Below are 24,315 nucleotides of genomic sequence, written 5' to 3'. Positions count from 1 at the left end.
AGGTGAATCCCATCTGCCCACACCCTATTCCAAGTGTCCGCCATCAGACATGCATTCAGGACCGCAAGGATCCATCATCTATCCTGATGGCAGGAGGGCAGAAAAGCCTGACATTTTTCCTTGCCCTACACCCTCCTTTATATTTTCCTGACATTTTCTCATGAATAGGTTCAGGCTATGCATTTCGACAGACACCCCATAAAAATACTGTGTTTGTATTAGGAGAACACAGTGGATTTGTCCTAGTGCTGTGGTATTTTATCAATTAATTATGATCTTGTTTTCTAAGTTTTCCACTCTAAAGTTAACTGGTATTTCATACTTATTAATTAATAACTATGTAAGAAATATTTTGTGGAAGATAAGTGACACTATATAAATATCTTATTTCTTATCAAACATCCACTCATTTTAGCATCCATATAATTCTTGCCTGAATTACTTCTCTGATAAAGTCTAATTTTCTAATTCTAGCATTCCTTCTCCATTTATTAGTCTACCTTCAGCTATAATTTTGCTGATTTATTTATGTATTCAGTTATTTCTATCATTAGGGACCATTTGAGTCAGTTTTTATTTAATGGGTTAAAATCCTTTATTTTCTTTTATTTTGTTGCTCATATTTTCCTAGATTCGAATTGACCTCTGGGTCCTTTGCCCATGTTTCCATCATTCTTTGAGTACCACCTTACTTTGTCAACAGTGATGTTATGATTTTGACTCACCTACAGCTTTCTCTACTCTGGAATCAGCCATCTCTTCAAGGAGCCCACTTACTAGTAAGGCCCAGGCTTCTAAGTACCATTCCTTATTAGAATCAAGCAGAGCTCTAATAAGGAATGGTACTTAGAAGCCTGGGCCTTAGTAGTAAGTGGGCTCCTGGATGCAGTTTCCTCTCAACCTTCACAGTGGACACAGCAAGGAAAAAATGTATTTGTATACTATTGCACATATACACATGAATATTTTCATTTCTATGTTTGCATCCCTATCTAAAAGCATGATTTTATGCTTTTATGCCTCCAATTCTGGACAATTACCATAGAATTAATTCTAGGTTTCCCTATTTCCATATTCTGTTACACTTATCCAGCAGTGAGAAACCTGCCTCTTACTTACCTCAGTATAACTTATTCTTACTATCTATATGTAATCAACTTCCTAACCATGTGAGTTGCCTTTTCTACCCCAGTCAACAGCTTCTCACCAAGTAACTATCTCTACATGGAATCCTCAGCCTGACCAGCAACACCAACTGAACCTCAACCAGCTAGGTTTTCATGACCCAGCCCTACTGGCCACACAAGTCTTCCCAGTCAAATCCTTGACTCCCTTTCCATATACTGAATCCTGATGAACCCTGATCAATGGGAAAGGACAGAATGCTATTAATAATTATGTAACATTAAATGCATTACAATTATTTCAGATAAGAAAATGGAAAAGAAAGAAAAATATAATAAAGGAAAGAAAAATAAAAATTGTTGCAGTTGCAACAAACTTTTGATTCTGTCTTGTACAAAAGCCTTGCCTCATGTCTGAGTAAGATGTAAGAAGCAGGAAGTAAGATGTATTCCTGCCTTAATCATTTTGGGCTATTATAACAAAATACCATGGGTTGGGTGACTTAAGCAGCAAACATTTATTTCTTGCAGTTCTGAAGTGAAGTCTGTAATCAAAGTGTTAGTGTGGCTGGGGTTCTTGGTAGGGCCCTCTCCTTGGTTCACAAAATGGCATCTCCTTGTGTCCTCCCAATGTGGAGAACAGAAAGAAGTAAGCTCTCTCCTATCTCTTACATTGACACTAATCCTATCATGAGGGCTCTATCCTAATCACCTACTTACTACCTTCCAAAGGTCCCACCTCTCATTACCATCACATTTCTGGTTAGGACTTTAACATATGATTGGGGGAATAACATAAAAATTCAGTTGTTAACAATTCCTAACCCTTTGGAAACTTATAAGTAGCAGGAAAGGGAATAGTGTGGTGATTAGCATTCTCAGTATACAAACCTGGGATCAGGAGGATAAGAACAGTGAATTCTCCCTGGTCAGAGAATAAGTACAGTAATGCTGGGGAAGACAGAATATATCCCAGCAGATAGGCCCAGCCATGTCAATGGGGCCTAATGACCAAGAGTGTAGAGTCTGTTGTGTTTTAAAATATTTGTTGGCATGAGATCTAAAATGTTGGTGATAATAACAATTATCTAAGATTATTATTTTTTAAAAATAATTTTTTGTATAACAATAACCATTGTTAATAGTTTTGACTCTGTCTTTGAATTGTAGCTAAACAGTTTGCTTCTTGCGGAGCAAAGGGAGATTTGGCTGATAGTAACTGATGTCACCCTGCAAATGCAGAATGAGGATAAAGTTAACCTCCCCAAAACCATGCTGGTCTGTGTGTCCTCCTCATGTGTACTGAGCCCAGAAGTCCAGGAAGCACTTTCTGAGGCCACCTCTCACAGCTTTCTCTTCAGGGACACGCTCCGAGACCAGGGTATGTTTCTTGACAATTTTGATCCCACTTACCGCCAAGAGCTGCCATAAAATGGCTTCCACTCCCCCTGTGTTCCAGATGCCTATGTCTTGCTCTAGAGCTGCTGATCCCTTCACAAAACCCACTGTGCACATTGCATGTTGGGTAGAAGAGGCCCATGGTATCCTCCTTGGACCTTCACTGATCTGTGTCATGGCCACCAGAATAGAACCAGAACCCACCACAATTCTAAGAGGCCCTGTAATTGATGCCATCATCACTCAAGAACTGTCTATTGGTGACACCCTTTGTAGGTGTAGAGGTCACTGAAAACATTGCCTGGAGCATCACTTTTTAAAGTAAACAAAAAGCTAGGCTGCATTATAAATATATGCTTAGGTCAGTCAGCCCTTTTTTTCCCCAGGAATCCTGCATAGCACAAAATCCACCTTTCTCAATTGACTTTGAGTCTAGTATCTGTGTGATTTTCCAATCTAGCATCCTGATAATTGTGAGGCTATCCTCTTCACAGTGCAGATATTACAGAACACACTCATGGACCTCAGGGCTGCACCCCAATGCCCCCGTAATTTGTAGGAGACTGACGGAGGACACTGTCTTACTGGCAGAAGAGCACGCTTTTCTTCACTGTTTAATAATCTGAAGTGTCTCTGTTGGCAGGTCGGATTGTTTGTGTTGAACGTACTGTCCTCTTGCTACTAGAGTCCCATTTGGGTATGGCCTCTCGTGCCAGCTCCTGTGAACTGACCAACTCTGTGAGGCTTGATGAACTGAATCCTTTCACTCAGGACAACTCCATTTGCAGTGTTCGAGGTGGGTCATCAGTCCTGTTGGAAAATGTGTATTTTCTTAAATATTGTATTATTTTATAGTCATTAACTCATTTCTTCATTTATTCAATAAGTGTTTGATAAGTGCCTAACATATTCCAGACATTGATGTATAAGGAAAAAAATCAGAAAAATTCCTTGCTTCTAGGACTAAGAAAAATGTCAATCAGATATACATACAAGCAAATATAAAGGTGCAATGTTCTGAGTCCTCTCCCTTTGAGTGCTTGTCACTAGGACCTCTCCTTGGCAGGAAGGTAACAGAAGTCTCCCTAGTGTCAGGATCCTGGAGCCCAGATCTGAGGGATAAGGAGTAGCTACTAGGTGAAGGAACATGACAGGAAGAACACCTAGCAGGAAGAGAACAGGACTCATAAAGAACACTAACTGGAACCTGGGAGGAGACTAGGAAGAGCTGGCTGGGGTTAGAGACCCAAGAAAGGCTGAAGGGGTCAGCACATACTGGTGAGTAAATGGCCCGGCATTGTTGCCATTTCAGTGAGGGACGGTGTAGTACAGTTTCTATGTCTGCGGAGCAGTGGAGAGGTCGGAGTCTTGAGTAGCAACCACTGGAAATGCAAAGAAGTGAGATGAGGGAGGTGGAGAAGTAAATTCCAAAGTGGACTTAGTTAACAAAGAAAGCTACAGAAGGTAGTAAATTCTAATTCTGTGATAACTCTAAGACTCTGGTTTCAACACAAAGTGATAGTCTGTTCTGTGAAATAAGATGAGGTAGGAGAGGTCAGCTTTGAAAGAACAATTTCAATTCTGTCAGAGTTTAGGCATTTTTGATACGCATGAGATGTTTCAGTAGCTGGTTGGATATAGGAATCTGGAGCTGAAAAAAAGCACTAATACTTTTCTTTTTTAACTTTATTTTTGTGTATTCTAGCTAATCAATAAGGTGTGAGGGAAAGCTTTTTTTGAGGCTCATTCAAAAAGGACTATCTCCAGTGCATATTCTTTCTCCTTTGTCAAAGATTAGTTGACCATACATCTGTGGGTTTATTTCTGGATTTTCTATGTGGTTCCATTGATCCATGTGTCTGTTCTTGTTCCAATACCATGCAGTTTTGATTATTATGGCTTTGTAGTATAGCTTGAAATCTGGGAGTGTGATGCCTCCATTCCCCCCACCCCTTTTTTTTTTTAGGAGAGCTTTGACTATTCAGGGTTTTTGTTGATTCTATATGAATTTCATCAATAATTGTTCTATTTCTTTGAAGAATGTCATTGAAATTTTTATTGGAATAGCATTGAATCTGTAAATTGCTTTTGGTAGGATAGCCATTTTGATAGTGTTAATTCTTCCAGTCCATGAGCAGGGGATGTCTTTCCATTTCTTTGTGTCTTCTTCTATTTCTTTTAACAGTGTTTTATAGTTTTCTTGGTATAGGCCCTTTACCTCTTTTGTTAGGTTTATTCCCAAGTATTTGATTTCTTTTGTTTCAGTAATAAAGCGATGTTTTTTTTTTTATTTCTTCTTCAGATTTATTGTTTGCGTATAAGAAGGCTACTGATTTTTGCATGTTGATTTTGTATCCTGCCAGTTTACTAAACTGATTGATTAGTTTAATTACTTTTTCTGTGGAGTTTTTAGGGTTCTCTATGCATATTTTCATATCATCTGCAAATAGTGATAGTTAAAGTTTGTTCAATAAATGGTGCAGGGAAAACTGGGTCGCTACATGCAAAAGAATGAAGCTTGACTACTACCTCACACCATGCACAAAAACCAACTCAAAATGAATTAAAGAACTAGACATAAGACCTGAAACCAAAAAATATATAGAAGGGAATATAGATGAAACACTACATGACATACACCTCAAAGATATCTTTACAGACCCATCACCCAAAGCAGTGATAGTGAAGGCAAAGATAAATAGCTGGGACTACATCAAATTAAAGAGCTTCTGCACAGCAAAAGAGACAATAACCAAAACAAAGAGAAACCCCACAGACTGGGAGAAAATTTTTGCACACAACACTAATGATAAAGGACTGATCACAAAAATCTACAAAGAGCTGATGAGACTGGAAAAAAAAAATACAAAGAAAATAATCCAGTTAAAAAATGGGCAGAAAAGCTAAAAAGAAACTTCTCTGAAGAGGAAATGCAAATGGCCAACAGGCATATGAAAAAATGTTCAACATCACTTGTAATCAGGGAAATGCAAAATCAAAACAACAATGAGATACCATCTTACACCAGTGAGAATGGCACATATTAAAAAACTAACTACAACAAATGTTGGCAAGGCTGCAGAGAAAAAGGAACTCTCCTGCACTGCTGGTGGGAGTGCAAACTGGTCCAACCACTATGTAAAGCTGTGTGGAGATTTCTTGACCTACTAAACATAGAGAGTCCATATTATCCAGCAACTCCACTCCTAGGTATTTACCCAAAGGACACAGAACATTAATTCCAAAGGGCACCTGCACCCCTATGTTTATTGCAGCACTATTTACAATAGCTAAGCTTTGGAAACAGCCCAAATGCCCAAAAATAGATGATTGGATCAAGAAGATGTGGTATATATGGAATATTACTCAGCAATCAAAGAAGATAAACTCATGCAATTTGTAACAACATGGATGGAGCTGGAAGGGATCATGCTCAGCAAAATAAGCCAGAAAGAAAAAGAAAAATACCAGATGGTCTCACTCATAGCAGGAATTTAGAAAACTTAAATAAGGGACCAGGAAAAAGGCTAATTGCAATAAAGTAAAAATCAAAATCAACAAGCAACTATATACCAGAGGCATGCTACAGTGGGGCCTGGTGGGGAGAAGAGGCATTAGGGTCAGAAAAAGGGGGTAGGAATTGTATGGGGAATATAACCAAAATGAAAATGCATACATTGTGCAAAAATGAAAAATGATGTAAGAATTATATAAAATAAAATAATTCATTAAAAAATAAAAAGGACAATCTGCTTTATTAATCATCTATCAATTTTTTTTTCTCACTTTCATTGCTATACCCCTTACCCTTTTCTTTCTTCCTTCCCTCTTAACCTTAGAAGCATCACTTCATTTACTGGCCTCTGTTAGTTTTCATAAGTATTTTACTTTGTCACATTGTCCACTGATAAATGTCCAATGTTTGTCTTTGTCATTTTGACTTGCTTTGCTACACATAATTCCCTTAAACTCCTTCCATTTTGCAATAAATGGCTCTCATCCTCTGTATGGCTAAATAATATTCCTTTGTATGAATATACCACATCTTCTTAATCCATTTTCTATAAGTGGGTATTTAGGTGTTTCCATGTGCTCCCTACTATAAATAATGCTTCAATAAATATTGTAAAGCATATATTTTTTTAATTGATGGTTTCATGTTGTGTGGAAAGGTACCCAAGAGTGGAATACTAAGTCATATGTTATTTCCATTTCTACTTAAAGGTATATCCAGATCACTTTTGGAAATGGCTGCCCCACTTTACATTCCCAACAGTGTAATAGCATTCCTCTTGCTCCACATTCTCTGCAGCAGTTGTTTAGGTCTTTTTAATATGTGCCATTTTCATGAGTAAGATCATTTCTCACTGCATCTCCCCTACTAAAAGCAATGGTGGGCCTTTTTTCATGTATCTCTTGGCCTTTTGTATATCCTCTTTGGTAAATTGTGTATTCAGATCCTCTCCCTCCCAATTTATTGAGTTGCTTGTTTTTTATTGTTAAAATTGATTGTGTGTGTGTGTGTGTCTTTATTAACCCGTTGTCAGTTATTAACCCCTTGTCAGTTGTGTAATATGTGAATATTTACTCCTATTCTGTAAGATGTCAATCTACTTATATTTTCTTTTGCTATTTAAAAGCCTTCTAATTTGAAGTGATCTCAGTTGTTCTGTTTTGCTTTTATTTTCCTTACCACCTAAAGTCTCCAAAAATATCTTTATTATAAATGTCATGAAATGAAAGGCTTGTGTTTTCTTCTATATATATTATTGTTCCAGTTCCTATATTTAAGTCTGTAGTATTTCTATATTAAGTCTATACTTAAGTCTATATTAATTTACTTCGAATTTATCTTTGTTATGAAATTAGAGCCAGCTATGATTCATGAAATGGAGCCATTTTATGAGAAAATAAGTACGCAAAGAGCTAGTTTCCAAAGAAAGACTTGGAACTTAACCCATTCCTAACTGCAGCCAGGAAGTGACATAGAGACTTTTTAGATTATTTTTGTGGTTGCCCTAAAGTTGTTTGTATATACTTAACAACCAGTCAGTCCACTTTCAAATAATAGTATCCTAATTTACTGGGAATGTGGTATTACATAACAGTATTATCAATTCTTCCCTCCCATCTCTTAAAACATTCCTCTCATGCATTTCACTTATATGATATTAATAGTGAATATATTATTGTCATTAGTATTTGATATAATATATATTTATATATATTATGTGCTATTTGATATTATATATGGTATATAATATATATTATATATGGTGTATATCAGTGGTTTTTAATATATGGTATTTCATATAATATATATGTATTTGATATATATCATATATGGTGTTTGATATAATATAACATCATATATGGTATTTGATAATATCATATATGATATAATTAATGAATATGTTAGTTATTAATATTTAAACAAACTATTATCTTTTAAACCAATTTGTAATAACAAATTTTACTTTCATGTATTCCTTCTCTAATGATCATCCTTTAGGTAGGTCCAGTTTCTGATCTATATCATTTTCCTTCACATATCACCATCACCATTGTAATGAGTTCCCTGTGGGTCTCTCTTTGAAGCTGAGCTGCAGGCTATAGGTGGGTCAGGTGGATAATATAGACTGTTATCAAACTATTGGCAGATCCTCTAATAAGAACCAGTTTTCTAAGAATTACAAAACAAAGCCACAGCTGCAAAAATTCCAAAGACTTACCCAGCCTTCCATTCAGGAAGGCCTAACCAAGGTAGAAGTTGGGCCAGTGACCAGTTCCTACTGAGGGACAGAAGGTCCCTGCCCTGGGCTGTAGGGCTTTGAGCTTATCCAGCTCTGACTCCATCAAATCCACGAGGCTAGAATCCTCATATTCTCTGAAGTAATATTAGCAGATACCCTTTTCTCAGCGCCTTAGTCTGCCCCTCCTTTGCCCAGGAAGTCCAGTGGTGGCTTGTCCACAGCATCGCCCCAAGTAGCTGTCACCATCTACAGTGCATCAGTGCTAGGAATGGGGAAGCTCTCGACAGCAGCTAACTCAGCTGGGCATCAGGGTCTCCGTCAGCAGCAGGGACCCCACAGGACACTGAGCATTTTCCTTGAGCAGCTCTTGAACAGATTCAGATACAGCCCTGCGAGTCAGTCATTTGCTGAGAACTAACAAATTCTGTCCACCTGCTCTAGCAGAAGACTTCAGGCTCCTAAATGTATACTCCATGAGAAGTGCTCACTCCTTCACTCTGGTCACCAGGCCTTCTCCTCTCTTCAGTACCCCAGAGTACGCAGGTTCTTCTTTGCAGTTTATTTCTTGGGTGAAAATGTTTTGCAGCATTAATTTCATCTTCTGTGCCTTACTCAACAATAATTTACACATGGCTTATTAACAGGTGATAATCTGGCTTGTTGCTGTGAAAGTGGATTCAGCAAGCACACAACTACATACACTGTGTCTATTTGGAAATGGAGGGCAAAGGCCCATTTTCAAACCAAGGTGCAGCCTCTAACTAGAAGGAAAACAGACCCAAGTTCTTCCAGTCAGAGAAAAAGTATGGGGAGGAAAGTGTGATAGAGTTAAAAGTCACTGAAGAAAAGTTTAAATCTGGCTTCCAGTATGGGATTACCCATATTTTATAGGACTTGTGCTGTGTTGGGCAGGCTGCTGTGCCTCCCAGGAAGAAAGGGCTGAAGCACTTACCAAGGATTCTTTGGAAGAACCCTTTTAAAAAGATTGGATTTTGTTTTCTTCGGGGTTGGGGGGGAGGTGTGAAACAACTTTAATGAGGAGAGTTGAGAGGGCTGGGAGGCCAGCCCTATATCCTCCCTATATCCTCAGCCCTCCCTATGAACTCAGCCCAGCCAAAATCTACCCAGCTTTACACTCCCTGAATGATATTTTAATAGACATGATACTCTTTACCCAAACCTAATTACTATAGATTTCTGTAAAGAAGACAAGGAAAGTAAAAGTTTTTAATGGGAAATCGTATCTGAAGCAATGAGTATAGTGTTAAAACCCTCATACTTCTGTTTGTCTCCTTCTACTGATCATTTAATGTTCTAGATACTGAGAGTTTAATAGTATACTTCCCAGCCATCTCTTGGAACTTATGTGGGGTTGCCAGAAGGGATTTCCAGTGGTGTATGAAACATGTTTCGTTAACTTATGTCTTGTTCCCTGAAAGGAAGAAAATTGCTTAATCCCATATAAAATGTAAATGCTATTAACACCCAAAGATATCTGAGGGTAAAGGAACTCTGGTTGGTAGCAGTCTTTATTAATTCACTTAGCAGACTCTAAATGTGTTCCTGCGGCCTGGACTCTGTGCTAGGCTCATATGCCTATGGTGGGTGACCCCCTCCCCATGTCCCTACTGCTGCCTCTGCTGGTTGTGAATTAGTGGACACTCCTTTCCACTGCATTATAAGTCCTTATTGACTTTCTTCTCATCCCTTTGGCTCAATCTTTATTAGATTTGCAAGGACAATGAAATTGGCTAAAGCAGTCTTTTCAAAATCAAGATTATTATTTTCATTTTAAAAAATCATTCCAAGTATGCATTTCATGAATGCATTTTAATAAATAAGAACTACTTACTTCTCATAATTTGGTTTTATCCTCTGCAGATGAATTTTCTCCTAGTGCTTATTCTGGTGGGAAACAAAAATTCTTTGTTCCAAGAGTAAGATAGATGGCTCTGCTTTTCTGGAAACTTAGGTCACATCTTACTTTTTCTTCAAATGTCTAATTTCACTATTTTTCTTTTTTTTTTTTTTTTAATTTTTATTTATTTATTTATTTATACAAGCACTGGGTACAGTCAGAAGCGTGGGAGGGTGAGAGAATTCACCAGAGCGGGGAGCAGAGCAGGCAGAAGGACCGAAGTACACTGCTAAGGGGAGCAGCGGGCGGCAGGAGAGGTCTGCGCGCCATGTGGGACCCTCCTCCGGTGGCTGGGGAGCAGCCGGGGATCGAACCGGTGCCGTAGAGGCCGCGGGCAGCTTCGCAACCCAGCGCTCAACCGCTGCGCCAGCGGGGAGGCCCTCACTATTTTTCAACAATACCCTTATTGATTATCTGTCTGTGATTTGCCAGTATATCTAGATGATTTAGACAGTGCTTCACTTTTTTTTTGTTTATTTATTTACATATTTTTACATTGTTGTTCATTTTTGTACAGTGTTTGATTTTTCTCATGTGTTGTCCCCATGAAATTATCACCACCAAGACACCCATGAACTATCACCATAGATTCTTGTGCTCTTCTCTCCTGTTTTTATTCCTTTACCTCCCCTTCCCCTGATGAATGTCTTCAATTTAAAGTTTGACTGCTGGTTTTGTCTTTTTTTTTCTGGTCCCTTCTATAGTTTCTATGTTCCTCCTATAAGTGAAACCATCCAATATATTTGTTTTTCCTTCTGACTTACTTCACTGAGTATAATCCCTTCTAGCTCCATCCATGTTGCTATGAATGGTATACATTTATCTTTTTTAATTGCTGAGTAGTATTGTGTTCATACAGATTGTGTATGCATGCCACATCTTAAGTGCTTCACATTCTAAAGAAATCAGACCATAACAATCAGTCCCTATTTAAAAGTCCTCACTGGCTTCTCATTCCTTCCAAAATCAATTCTAAAAATCTGCTATTGGGACCCTGAATGACCTTGGTCTACCAACTTCACAACTGGTTCACCTGCCTTTTCTATATGTCTGTCTGGCCCATGCCCCGCTGCAGCGTACTGGGTAAGCCATGCCTCCATCCCCATCTATAGTCTTACCTTACATTCCTTCTTTCATGCAGCCTTCCCTGACCCTGCATCAGCCTGGAAGTGCTCTCTTCTGCATCTCTCAGGGATCATTTCCATTTCTCAATATAGCACTTAATTCATGATTTTTTCTTAATAAACCTTTTAGAGCAGGTTTAGACTTACAGCAAAAATAAGCAGAAGGTATAAAAGTTTCTCACATATTCTCTGCCTCCACACATGAATAAACTTTCCCCATCAACATCTCCCACCATAGTAGTACATTTGTTATAATAGACAAATCTACTTTGACACTATATAATCACCCAAAGTTCATGGTTTACATTAGGGTTCACAATTGGTGTTCTTCTGTTGAACATGTATCCATCATTACAATATCATGTGAAGTAGTTTCACTGACTTGAAAATCCTTTGCCTGTTAATCCTTCCCTCCTCAACACCTGGGAACCACTGATATTTTTACTGTCTTCGTAGTTTTGCCTATTCTAGAATGTCATATAGTTGGACTCGCACAGTACATAGCCTTTTTAGGTTGACTTCTTTCACTTAGTGAAAGGCATTTAAGTTTCCTCCATGATGTTTTCATGACTTGATAGCCTATTTCTTTTAGCACTGAAAAATATTGCATTTCTAGATGTACCATTTTGTCCACTCAGCTATTGAAGGACATCTTGGTTGCTTTCAAGTTTGGTCAAGTATGAATAAAGCTACTGTAAACATCTCTGCTGGTTTTTGTGTTGACATAAGTTTTCAACTCATCTGGGTAAACACTGAAAAGAGTGGTTTCTGAATAGTATGATAAGATATGTTTAAAATCGGTAAAAAAACCACCGAACTGTCTTCCAAAACGACTATTGCATTTTGCATTCCCACCAGCAATAATGAACATTCCAATCCATATTCTTATTCTATAGTCTTGCTATAATTTAGTGTTGTTAGTGTTCTGGATTTTGGCCACTATCATAGATGCATAATGGTCTTTCATTGTTTTTATAATTTGTGTTTCCCTAATACCATATAGTGTGGGACATCTTGCATATGCTTATTTTTCATCTGTTTGTGGTGAGGTATCTGCTAAGGTCTTTGACCCTTTTTTTTATTTGGGTTGTTTGTGTTCTTATTGTTGAGCTTTAAGAGTTCTTTGTTTATTTTGGATAACAGTCTGTACTTTATCAGAGATGTCTTTTGCAAATATTTTCTCCCATATTTCTTATTTTTACACATTATTTATCTGCTTTCCAACCAAACTGTGGAGTTCATGAAAGTAGGGCTTGTAGCTTTCACCTTTATGTTTTTTGTTGCTACATTAAATAGCATTGTGTTTATATTTGTTTGTTAACTAAACTAAATTAATCACAAATATTGGAGTCAAAAGGAAATTTAAAAATGAGATAAATCACATAGAGGAGATATTAACAAACCAATACAGATATTTACCTTTTTATCAAAAAAATAGAAACTAAAATAAGAAATTCCATTATATTTATAAAGAAAGTAGGTATTGGATGTGACATCAGCATGTAGTGCAGTGAAGAAATGGTGACTGAATCAGAACCTTTGTGAGAAACCTTTCAGAGGGTGTTCCTACATCTCGAAGACTTACACTCTTGACAGAGTAATTCTGTTTCTAGGAATCTTTCCTGAGAAAAGGGTCTCAAATCAGAAAAGGCCTATGTATAAAGATATTCACTGCCTCAGCACTAAAGCTATTTGAACCTTAATGTCTGCTGTGGAGAAAGGTTGAGGGATCTGTGACATATCACCTGAATGGAATATCAGTAAGATAGATAATCCTTTCAACAGCTATACAGCAACTTAAAGGCAGAACAAGACATTGCACTGAAAAAGACAAGATCTGGCAAATATGATAATACTCAATTAGGCAGTAATGCCAGCAAGTTTTAAAACTTACTTTTTATTGCTATAATTTTGTTTGTGTAATAAATGGGAGTTATAAAATGCTTTGGGCCATTTATATAAATTCATGAATAAGAAAAATATCTGAGACACCTCATTTTACCATCGGTGTCCTGAGGGGCAAAGAGAAGTGAGAGGACAGACCTATCTGAGACTCCGACTTTGCTTCCCTTGGGCCCAGGGACTGTAGTTGGCGTGGATGAGAGCACTGCTTTCTCGTGGCCTACATGTGACCTGTGTGGCAATGGAAGATTGGAGCAGAGACCAGAAGACAGGTAAGGGGGCAGCGCCTAGCCCAAAAGAGCACAGGGTAGCAGCACCCCTGCAGTCCAATCTCTAGTGCTTTCTATCTCAGACCTGCTGCCCCTGCACAGAACCAGGCCTGAGTGCCACGTGGGGAAGGAAGTCTGCTGGCTTCAAGGGAGAGGTTGTGGTGCATGGTATGTTTGTTTTCTTTTTTCGCAATAGGACTTCTGCTGTTCCTTATAGCTCCTCCTGTCTTAGTACAGAAAAGAGCCATGTTTTTCCCTCAGCTCCTTTATCAGCCTGGAGAAAAAAAAAAAAAAACTCAGCAAATCTGAAGAAGTAAGACAAATTGTACAGCCTGTCTGTTGCTGGATGCAGACTTTTCCAGAGGCCAATTAGCAGACATTCTTCCCTGCCCAGTGCCACTGCAGCCCTCCTTGGGCCCGGGGTGAGAGCCAGGTGTCCAGGTAGTTCTCCAATCCAGTTCTCTGGCCTCCCAAGTTAACTTTGTCATATGACAGATAAAAAGCAGAATTCTATTTGTACTTCTGTATCCTAAGAAACAAAGGGCAAGTGTCTTCTTGACACCTCCTAGACAGTAACCTTCTATATAAACACGTCACCCATGAGTCATATTTAAGAGAAAAGAGTATGCATCTCAGGTTTACTTGGCAGAGTAAGGAGCACCAATACAGCTGATTAGAAGCTGGTTTTCCTGCCCATGCAGATGGGAAACCCTGATATTCCCTTGCCCTGCAGAGGGCCTCACTGTGCTTCACGAATGTTTGCTATCATCCTCTGTGCTCAGAATGAATGACCCTGAGGGTCCCTTCCATCCTCAGTGGCATCACATGTCCATGCAGCCCTTTACTGACATTTATCCCTCAGAACAGACTGAACCCCACTCTGGCAAATTTCAGGAACTTGGTTTCTGAAACCCCCCCCCACACACACACCCCTTTTCTATCTCAGCCAATAGTAGCTTTTAGAAAAATATCTATATACTGCTAGCTTCTTCTGACTTGCACCTTTTTGGATCTTGTCTTCCCTGTATGTTTGCAAACAACAGTGGCACTTTTTTCTGTGGGAATTGCTCCCGTGTGGTCACCTCCCCTCTTCTCAGAAGGCACCTGCAGGTTTTCCTGGACTGCCCCTCTCGACCGCAGTGCACTGTGAGGGTTAAGGTATGAGCTGGTTGGGGCTCGGGAGATGCCTGACTCATTGGTTGGGAGAAAGTTGCAATTATTGCTCTTTCCTTGGGAATGGGGAGAGGACTCACTCTCAGGAAACAATCATTCCATGTCTGTGGCTTAAGCCTTAAGTGTGACTTAAAGATTTGAGATCTAAGCTAACAAGAAGACAGGGGAGTTAAAAATCCAACATATTAACTTTCAGGACTTGAGTACTTTCAGTACAAGCATTTGCTCCCAGAGCAGGATTTGACCCAGCTATTTCACTGTTGTTGCAGCTGTTACAGAGCAGTATTTCTTCACTCCTGAGGTTTGCCGCCTGCGAGGATGGGGTAAGTCCAGGGATGTGTCCCTTGTGCTCTGAAACCAAGTTAACCTCACCCCCAGATACCTGTGCACTTTCAGTTACAACAGAGTCCAACAGTGTAACTATGTGCATGCTTATTGTTTAGACCAAGCTCATTGTCACTTGCTACCAAATGCACATGTCTGCTAATGAGATCCTTTCCTTTTTGGAATTGAGGTTATTTCCTAATCACCCTCAGAGTAGATCCATGAATTTGCCCCCGTAGCATGGATTATTGTGAGAGACTCTTGAGATTGCAAGTCCTACGGCCACATTCATAGAATAGGAATCTTTTTGTTTAATTGCTGGTCTGAGTAACTGGAAACTTCATTGTTATTTCTCAGAACTAGTTTGCCTGCCTTGACATTACTATGATGAGGGTTAGCAAAGTGATGTGGGCCTCTGGGAAAACAATAAATTGATACAACTTAAGACCAAAAGAAAGTTTCCTCTTTGTGAAATGTGGCCCTCATAAAGAGAGAGGCTGTCCTTGAGATGACACCTCTGTCTTGTCAAAGCCATTCAGAAGCACCACAGTGGTCCATGGAATCACTGAACCCCAGAGAAGGACACAGGGTGGTGCCATGCATGGCCCCCAGATCGCAGTGTTGAGGTCCATGTCCAGAAAGTTGATGCAGACTGGATTGTGGGGTTGTGGTGAAAAGTGATCATCTGCAGAACTTTCTGAGGGTTCCCATGGCCAAATTCCAGCTCTGATTCCAGCCAGAATTTGAGACTGATTGGATCCATCCTCTGGGAGCCTCTCATCCTGTAATTGCCCACTCTAGCCCTATCCCTCCACCTCCCATACTCAAGCAGGGGCTAGCAGCACCAGGAGGTAAAGCAGCCATCTGCACTCTCATCCAAACCTTGGCTGTCAAAGCTTAGATTCAACTGGGATGTGGATAGACCTGTGAACACAGTCTGTGAGGAAGAGTGGTCTGAGTCTGATTCCCAGTTCTGACTTCAGAGTAGAATTGCCTCGGAGCTCTAGAAAATGTCTGACTCCCTCAGGGTGAAGCTCAACAGCCTAGGCTTGGCACTTTAAAGCTCCTCAGTGACATCCCTGCCCCTAGCACCAAACCTTCATCTTGGGGGCTGCTGTGCAAACAGGGTCCGTTGTTTATACTAGGCTTTCAGAGGATTTGTAAACAAGGAGTCCATGATTGTGTAAAAGTACAATGTAAATAATTATAATGGACCAAAAGCTGTGCTCCCTGCTTCTTTTCTCATGTGTTGCCTCATTTATCTCCTTGACATCCCAGTGGATCAGAATCCACATTACACTGCAGAAAAAACAAGATCACAGACCTTACCACATTGTCTGTGTTGGATGCAGAGACATTCCACAAAGGGGAAGTCAGTGTCATTCCACCGGTGACCACCTAGTAGAGTTGGTAGCCAGCCCAGAGTACTGTCTCTGTTCTATGTGTTTAGTGGGTATGAGATAGGTCCCTGCTAATTCCTTGTCACCTCATTACTGCACCTTGGGAGAGGGAGGAAGAAAGAAAGAAGGGCATGGCACTCCCTGTGGTTCATGGCCTGGTGGTTCCGAGGTGCAGGGCTTTAAACAGGTGTCAAGATGCTGGATCTGGGTTATCAACATTTCTGTGGAGAATGCTGGGGAAAAGCCTTGGGAAAACTCCTCCTTAAGAAGAATGCATAGAAAAATGAACCAAAACCCACAATCTAAACCAGCAGCAAGTGGGGAGGGCTCCTTGCTCTGCTGTCATGCCCACTGCACAGAGGCACTTGCCCGAGGCTGCTGGGCCTGATCTCCCACAGGGCTTTGTAGGTTCCCAGGAAAGTGTCCTAGTACTTCCTCTAAGAAACTTCCAACCACAGACAGTCCTTAACCACGTGAGTCTTGTTACAGACCTGGCAGAGGCCGTGGCAGAAATCCTCCTCATCTCACTTGATTTCCTTCTAACATTAAACTTCCACATATTAAACTTCTCAACTATAGTCTTCCTGTAGGCAAAACCCTACTTAAATAGAGTTCAGAGGCATGTGTGAGAATGTATGTCTGTGTGTTTGTACTTGAGTGTAGGTGTTGCTCGTGTGTGCTGGGTGTGTGGCATGTTTGGCTATCACCCCTGTGGTACTCTGTTGCCACAGCTGACCAGTAAAATGAGAGAAAATAGAAGCCTGGAGGTACATTCACTCAGTTCCTTCCCCTGTCCCCAGCTTTACTCAGGATAATTAAGGCTGTACATCTGGACTGGAAAAGAAGTGCTAGACAATGGTATACCAAAGGCTTGTGTGTAGACATCAGGCACACGTTTTTCTAGGCGGGATTTATCCATACTCACCAAAATCTGAAGACTTTGCACAAGAACCATAATTCTATTCCCTGGAATAAATGTACTGTTTCTGGTCAGGATATGAATATTAACTTTTATGATGTCATTCTAATGTGGTCAGACTACAGTGTGGAAGTGGTGAGACTGACTGCCATTATATATGTCACTTCTCAGAGCTCACATTACAGTGACATGATGTGCTTTTTAAAACTAGGGACACATTTTATACACATGCACATGCACACACACACTCCTATAACCAGCATAGATGACTTTGCTGGTGTGGCTGTTTTAACCTCTCTGTGTTATTTTTCCCCAAATACTGGGTTATCACATAAGTCATGATGTATTTTTTCTGTTTTCCAAGCTAAAATGTGTCAGCAACCCCAATATATGCTATTTGTGATTTTACTTTCATGATAAATGGACAGTCGCTATAGAAGACTGTTAACTGCCAACCCTGAAAGTAGGATTCTGTTTTTCATTTTTTGAAAGAAATGACTTTTGCTAACTTTCTTCAAGTCAGAATTTGGTACTTTTACCTCAATGAGTATAGGGATCCCTGGGCGGTTCATTCCATGCACACAACATACAAAGCCAGCTACATGGAAAGATAGAGCTAAGAAGCATCTAGCTGGCCCATCTCGATCACCCAGCCCTGTTGTTGACCCCTCCCTCTTTACCACCTCATACTCTCCCCAGCCTGTGGCCTGCAGTGTCAGCCCCTGGTGGACTCATAGCAAGTTCCAGTAAATGCTGGAAGGAGTGGGCAGCAAACTTGATGCCCATTTCACTTGTGGGTCGAGCTGTAGGGAAGTCTCAGTCCTCCATCACTCCATTAAACACTCTTCTGACCTTATCATTTTACTGAAGCCAAAAATGCACAAACCATTTGGCCAGTGCAGATATTTCACACTGTGCCTGTCTTACCGATGGGTAAACAAGTTGGCAGTAACATGGTATTCACATCCCACATTGAACCTGATACTTGCTGCTTCAGAACAAACCATCTAAAAGATGTGGCTTCTACACCACAGCCTGGTATAAACCAGACCTGCAGTTCAGTCAGGGCTCTGCTCATCCCTGCCCTACTTGGGTATCAGCCGGTACCTACAGGTTGGACAGGAGACACCTTTCTGCAACCCATGGCTCTGCTCCTGCTGGCTGGGAGCTTTCTGGCTTGTAGCCAGATCCCCACACAGTCTGGACCCCCTCCCAACAAGTGTTCCAGGGATGCAGAAAGAGGCCAGGTACCTTCCTAACCACAGTTGGGAGGTCAGTGTCCCTCTGTTCATAAGAAGTCACTGCACTCTGTTCATAAGAAGTCACCACATCCAGCCAGATTTGCAGTCTGGAGCTCTGCTTCACCCTGCTGTCTGGCCCCACCAACCTCAGTCTCTTCAGTCTGTTGATGGCAAGAGTGAGTTAATGACAACTGAACAGAGCTATTGTGGAGATTTTTCAAGTGTTCTGTGTGGAGGAGGGATGATTGGCAGCTCTGAATATTACTCTCCAAGTATCAGCAAAGGAGTTTCTGAAAGATTACCTTCTGGGGCTCAGTCCTTAAGCCAGACATGTATGTATGCCTATGCTTTGCAGCTCTTTGTTTTCAGCCACCTCAGGAAGAAAAGGTTGTAAGATTTCATCTAGAGAGGCCAGACAAGGCCACCACATCTTTCTAGTCTGAGCCACCCCCAGTTCCCCATGTTCTCATTTAGACATGAAACTTGGCCTGAGATTAACCAATAACCATCATAGCCATCACACAGAATGTGAAGAGAAAGCTTTCTATTACACAGCAGTGTCTAGTTCAGTGTAACTCTAGAAGAAACGGTACCCTATTAAGGAGGGAAGTTTGGGGCAAAGTACCAGGAAATTCTTTGACCGGAAGTGTTGCTAGATTGGGGAAGTGTCCCAAAGGAAGTGGGACACAGCCACAAGCATGCACTGCCCCTCCCTCCCCCCACCCAGTTAGAAAACAGGACAGAATCCTTTGTATGTCTTTTCTCCAAGTTGTTCTTCTCAGGCTGTCAGCTGGGAGCTGCTTTTTGTTGCATCCACTAATAAATATCAACTTAAATGTTTAAATGTTCCTTGCATGGAAACATAATTCAGTTATCAGGAAAAAAGTGGTTCCTTCATTTGCCATGAGAAATAGGCTTTTATAGCAGCCCTTCACTTTCCTCCTCCTTTACCAATGTTGTCTGCACCATTTGAAGGGTAGAAGGTGGCAGACTTGGAGAATGGGCCCTCTCTGTTCTGTGTGTTGGAAACAGAATGTCCAGAGCTAACTCTATTTGCTTTAACCAGCATATCTTTTATCACTGCAGACTTATGAAGTAAAGAGTATCCTCGGAACAGAGGTGGAGTTCTTAAATTGTTTTGTCCAGTCCATAACTACCCACCCTGCTAGCTGTGCTGGACTGGAGGAAATCGAGCTTCTGAGAGCAGGAAGAGCCTGTGTCGAACGCCGCCCATTGCCATAGGGACTCTGTGACGTGGCTGCTGGGGTGGTGGTGGTGGTGTACCCTTTGGGGTAGTTATTTGTTAACTATAGCAGAGTGAATGTAGTTTATGATCTTGAAATGGAACTTAGATTTTTCTGGGGCAAATGTTAGTAACAGGGCTTTGTAAACTATAAATCAAAATACCTTTTTCTAGGTTCTGTATTTTTTATTCTTTCTGCAACTTTAGGAACACGGTATTAAAGCCTAAATAAGCTTGAAGTCCCTTCATATTGTATTTATTTTAAACAACAAGATTAATATAGCAGAAAGAAATCTTGATTGTAAAGTGTTTAAAATTTTGCCATGATTTAACATGTTTTTCTTATAGTATGTTTTTAACTTTCTCCCCAAAGCTTAAACCTTTGTCCTATTTTGTGATGTTACTGTTCTGCTACAATAAATGTCCATCTAAGTGCTTTGCTTTGCAGTTCGGTGTTTTTGGGAAAATGTTCTGGGGAATGATGTCAAAGGTAAAACTGTTACCCATAAAATGTAGATAAGTTAACCCGTGTGATTAGTTATACTATACAGAGATAGAGTTCCCTCTAGCAAGGCCTATGTAAACAGGCTGGGTACTGTGCAGAGAACCAAGATTACAGACTCAGGAGGGGTGATTGGTTATTGTTTGCTCTGTTGGCAGAGATTAAATTGCAACTAAAACCATGAATTAATTATCTTTGGACACTAGAGATTTTGTGTTTCCTTCCTTACAACAATATAATCATGACAGGCCACGGTTAATTATTTACATAATACAGACTTAGTAGCCAGACCAAGGGAGGTGCTTCGTACCCACTTTTATTGGGGGAAAGGCAAAAGTTTTATTTGTCCAGATTAAGCTTTGAAATAGTACAATTACTGGCAAGGTGGCTCATTTTCAGGAGCTTTTTAACTGTCCTTTTTGTCTACTATATCTTTTTTTGTATTTGTGCACATTTTGAAAATCCACTCGAAGAATTCCTACGACTGAGGAAAGTGAAAGCAAAGTCCCATGAAAGCTAGAGATGATTCAAACAAACTGTTCAGATAACCCTACCCTCTACCCTCTAACTCCTCCTGCAGCCAACAAAAGTTAGGGGGTTCTTGGGCTGTTCTCTAGAGGGCCCTCAAGTCAGCTGCAGGGGCGGTCCGCCAGCCCCCTGTCTGGCACCTTCCAAAGGAAAGCTGCCCAGCTGAACATCAGCTTAGTCATGCTTCACCCATCTCAGGCAAGTAAAAACATTAGGAGGTAGACTTTGGCATGTTTCAAAACAAAGCAGACCCTCTCTTCTAAGAACTTGGTTTCCCCTTGGAAAAACACGCCTGGGTCCAGCAGCTCCCCGGTGCCACGCTGTACCCGCCGTGATGCTGGACTGGACCCTTCCCCTTGGGGCCACCGGCTTGCAGAGGTCACTGTCAATACAGGAATCGGGGTGGGTGGTTTTAAATGCTTCTTTATTCTTACAAATACTGTAAAAATTAATATAAAAAAGTGAGCATGCTCAGTCTTTTCCTCTTAGCTACAATACAAAGGATTGTTCTGAAAAGTCATTTTCCTTTTACAAATGTACCTTAGCTGCATCAACAGGAGTAAGATGTAGAAAAAGCTACCATTATAAAAATAATTTAAGGGAAAATAAACACATCTGAGTTCTCTCGACGTTCAGGGGCGGCGAGTCCAAGCGGTGTTCTCCCTGCTCTCACCCGTCCCAGAGGAGCCGCGGCCGCGGGGCGCGGTCTCCGGCCTCCAGCGGGGCGCTCGGCTCCTGGCCGTCGGGGCTGAGGTATTGGTCGTTCGAGTCTCACGGGCTGCGCGTTACCGGCAGTCGGGCGCCCCGGCGGCGGGCAGGAAGGGCGGGCTGGGCAGCTGCTTGAAGAACTGCCGGAGGCCGGCGAGGTCCCGCGTGAGCTGCTCCACGCGCTGGTGCAGCTTCTCGTTCTCGGCCGACAGCTCCACCAGCTTCTGCTGCATCTCCTGGTTGCGCCGCTTGGCCTTGTCGCGGCTCTTGCGCACCGCGATGTTGTTGCGCTCCCGCCGCTGCCGGTACTCGGGGCTGCCGCGGTCCGGGCCCCTCTTGCCGGCGCCCTTCTCCCGCGCGGGGCCGGGCGCGGGGCCGGGTCCCGGGCTGCCGCGAGGGGGCTCCGGCGACGCGGGCGGTGTGGGTTGCGCGGCGGCCGCCAGGCTCACCACGGTCTGCGCGCACGCGGCCACCTGCGCGGGCAGCAGCGAGCCGGGCGCGTCGCCGTCGCTCCAGTCGGGCTCGCGCTTGAGCGGGCGCGGGGCGGCGGGGCCCGGCCCCGGAGGGCGCGCGAGGCCGCCCGGCAGCAGCTCCGGGGAGCCCGCGCCGGCGCCCGCCGCGCCCGCCTTGTGGTTGCTGTTGAAGAGGTCGGCGAAGAGCTCGTCGTGGCACAGCTCCAGCGTGGGCACGGCGGCCATGGAGTCGATGTAGGCGCTGAAGTCGATGGCGCTCTCGTCGTCGTACATGGCGGGGCCGGCGGCGCCCGGCTCTGCCCCGCGGCCGGCCTTGCCCGCGCGGCCCGGCTCGTAGAAGTGGGCCGGCTCCGCCGTCCAGGGCGCGCCGCGCGTCGGGCCGTCCAGGCTGAAGAGCGCGGCGCTCATGGCGACGTCGGGCCGGGCTCTCGTCCCCGCGCCGCCGGCCCCGCCGCCTTTTCTAGCCCGGGCTGACGCGCACGCCCCGCCCCCGCGCCGGCTCCGCGGGGGCGCCCGGCCGCGGGGGGAGGGGGCGCTCGGGGGCTCGCGCCCCGCCCCGGAGCACCCTGTCCGGTCCCCGGCGGCGCCCGCACCCTCTCCCCGCGTCCCCCTCGGGACTGCCGCCCGACCCCCGAGCCGCCGCGGGGCAGGGGCGTCCTCCGCCCCCCGCCCGCCCCGGCCGCTCTGCTGGGAATGACCCTCCCCTGCCCGCGCGCCGCTCCTCCGCGCTTCCTGTTTGTGGGTTGGAGCCTCCGCGCCCCTCGCCGCCCGCAGGGAAATCAAAACCAGGACTTGGCCGCGCGCGCGTCCCGCGCCGGCTCCCGCCGCCGGAGGGAGGAGGGGAGCCGGGGAGGGCGACTCCGGGCCGGAGGACAGACGTGGGGAGCCGGCCGGGGGCGGAGAGCCCGGCGCGGGAGCGGGAGGCCGAGCCCTGGGAAGTTCTCCGGACACAGATTGTGCCGCGAGCGCCCGGCAGCCGAGGCGCGGAGCCGCGCAGCCCCCGGCCTCGCTCGCCCCCACCCGGCGCGGACGCGCAGGTGTCGGGGAATTCGGGCCTGTCCCCGCACCGCGCCGCGGGCCACGCTGAGGGCCGCGGGCCGGAACGCGCGAGGCCGGGCGGGGTCCGCAGCTGCTGTCCAGGCGGGCGCCGCACCAGGGCAGGGGGAAGCTGCGCCGGGTCCCCCGCGCGTCTCCGCGCTCGCTGAAGCAGTGCCGCCTGGCGGCCGCAGCTGCCGCGCGCTCCCGTGCCGGGCCCTTTTAATTCTGGTGTGTCTTTCACAGTGAAATTCTTTTTAATCTAAACAGTTGAGTCCTCTTAGAAGAAAGATAATATTTCTACTAGTAGCTTTGATAGTTGCTAGCTCACGCTTTAAAAAATGCACGAACAGACTCTATTGATTTGCTTTATTATGTTTCCTGCAATTTGGGGCAGGCATTCTGATTCATAATATTTATTAAATCACGGCCCTTGGGGCCTCTCCGGTGGCGCAGCGGTTGAGCGCTGGGCTGCAAAGCTGCCCTCAGCCTCCACAGCACCGGTTCGATCCCCCGGCCGCCTGCGATGGTCCCACATGGCGCACAGACCACTCCTGCTGTGCCTGCTGCTCCCCTCAGCAGTGTACTTCGTCAGTCTGCCTGTTCTGCTCCCAGCTCTGGCTCTGGTGAATTCTCTCACCCTCCCGCGCTTCTGACTGTACCCAGTGCTTGCATAAATAAAATAAATCTTTTTTAAAAAAATCACGGTCCTTATTCAGTCTTCATCTCACGACTGTTCATAGCTTTGGCTTCTCTTTCACCAGAGGTTGGGGCCAAACACCAAATGGTCCACAAACTGCCACTTGCATTTCTGCAGTCAGTTCCAGAGGTAGAACTGGTATATGGAGCACCTAGTGATAGGCTATAGGTTATTTAATAGAATTTCTATACTATTACTTTAAAGTTACTCAGAGAAGAAATTTGAACTTGACATTGCCTACTGAGTAATTATCTATCTATTAATTATCTAATGTTAAAACCTAGGAATACATATAGTGTGGTTTATGCACACCCAGAGAAAAGGCTTGGGACAAATTTGCCAATTTAGGCATAAAAACACTACCAAAGCCCTTTCCAACCAACTATGACAGGTAAAATTAATATTTATATAGAAGCATCATAGTCTTCATAAATATTTCAGTGAGATGATTAATGGTTTCAAATATCAGAGATATTTATTAAAATTGCATTTACAAGACAATGTTGCTATTTGAAAAGAGCAGTAGAATGAATGCCCCTGAGCTTGCCCTCCAAAATGGGACTGAGCTTGAAAATGATGTG

The 24,315-nt window shown here is 43.3% G+C and overlaps 2 protein-coding genes across 2 annotated transcripts in view; one reads left to right on the top strand and one right to left on the bottom strand.

Moving 5' to 3' along the window:
• SPIDR (scaffold protein involved in DNA repair) overlaps positions 1-19,787 on the top strand; it is a gene marked incomplete at both ends in the record, with an annotated part of 537,674 nt that extends 517,887 nt beyond the window's left edge. Inside the window, 6 exons of the mRNA XM_084230569.1 lie at positions 2,319-2,505; positions 3,166-3,318; positions 13,398-13,491; positions 14,532-14,646; positions 14,931-14,984; positions 19,632-19,787. Of these exons, the coding sequence (XP_084086695.1) occupies positions 2,319-2,505; positions 3,166-3,318; positions 13,398-13,491; positions 14,532-14,646; positions 14,931-14,984; positions 19,632-19,787 (759 nt within the window). The remainder of the gene's footprint in view (positions 1-2,318; positions 2,506-3,165; positions 3,319-13,397; positions 13,492-14,531; positions 14,647-14,930; positions 14,985-19,631) is intronic.
• Positions 19,788-21,578: 1,791 nt separating this feature from the next.
• CEBPD (CCAAT enhancer binding protein delta) lies at positions 21,579-22,407 on the bottom strand (the record flags this gene model as incomplete). The annotated part of the gene is made up of 1 exon (XM_084229810.1): positions 21,579-22,407. One exon carries the CDS (start codon positions 22,405-22,407, stop codon positions 21,604-21,606), a length of 804 nt encoding a protein of 267 aa, XP_084085936.1. The 3' UTR covers positions 21,579-21,603.
• Positions 22,408-24,315: the final 1,908 nt, after the last annotated feature.

The sequence above is a fragment of the Talpa europaea genome (assembly GCF_964194135.1).
Source record: "Talpa europaea genome assembly, chromosome: 3".
NCBI classification, from domain to species: domain Eukaryota; kingdom Metazoa; phylum Chordata; class Mammalia; order Eulipotyphla; family Talpidae; genus Talpa; species Talpa europaea.
This window is presented reverse-complemented; position numbering and strand designations above follow the sequence as displayed.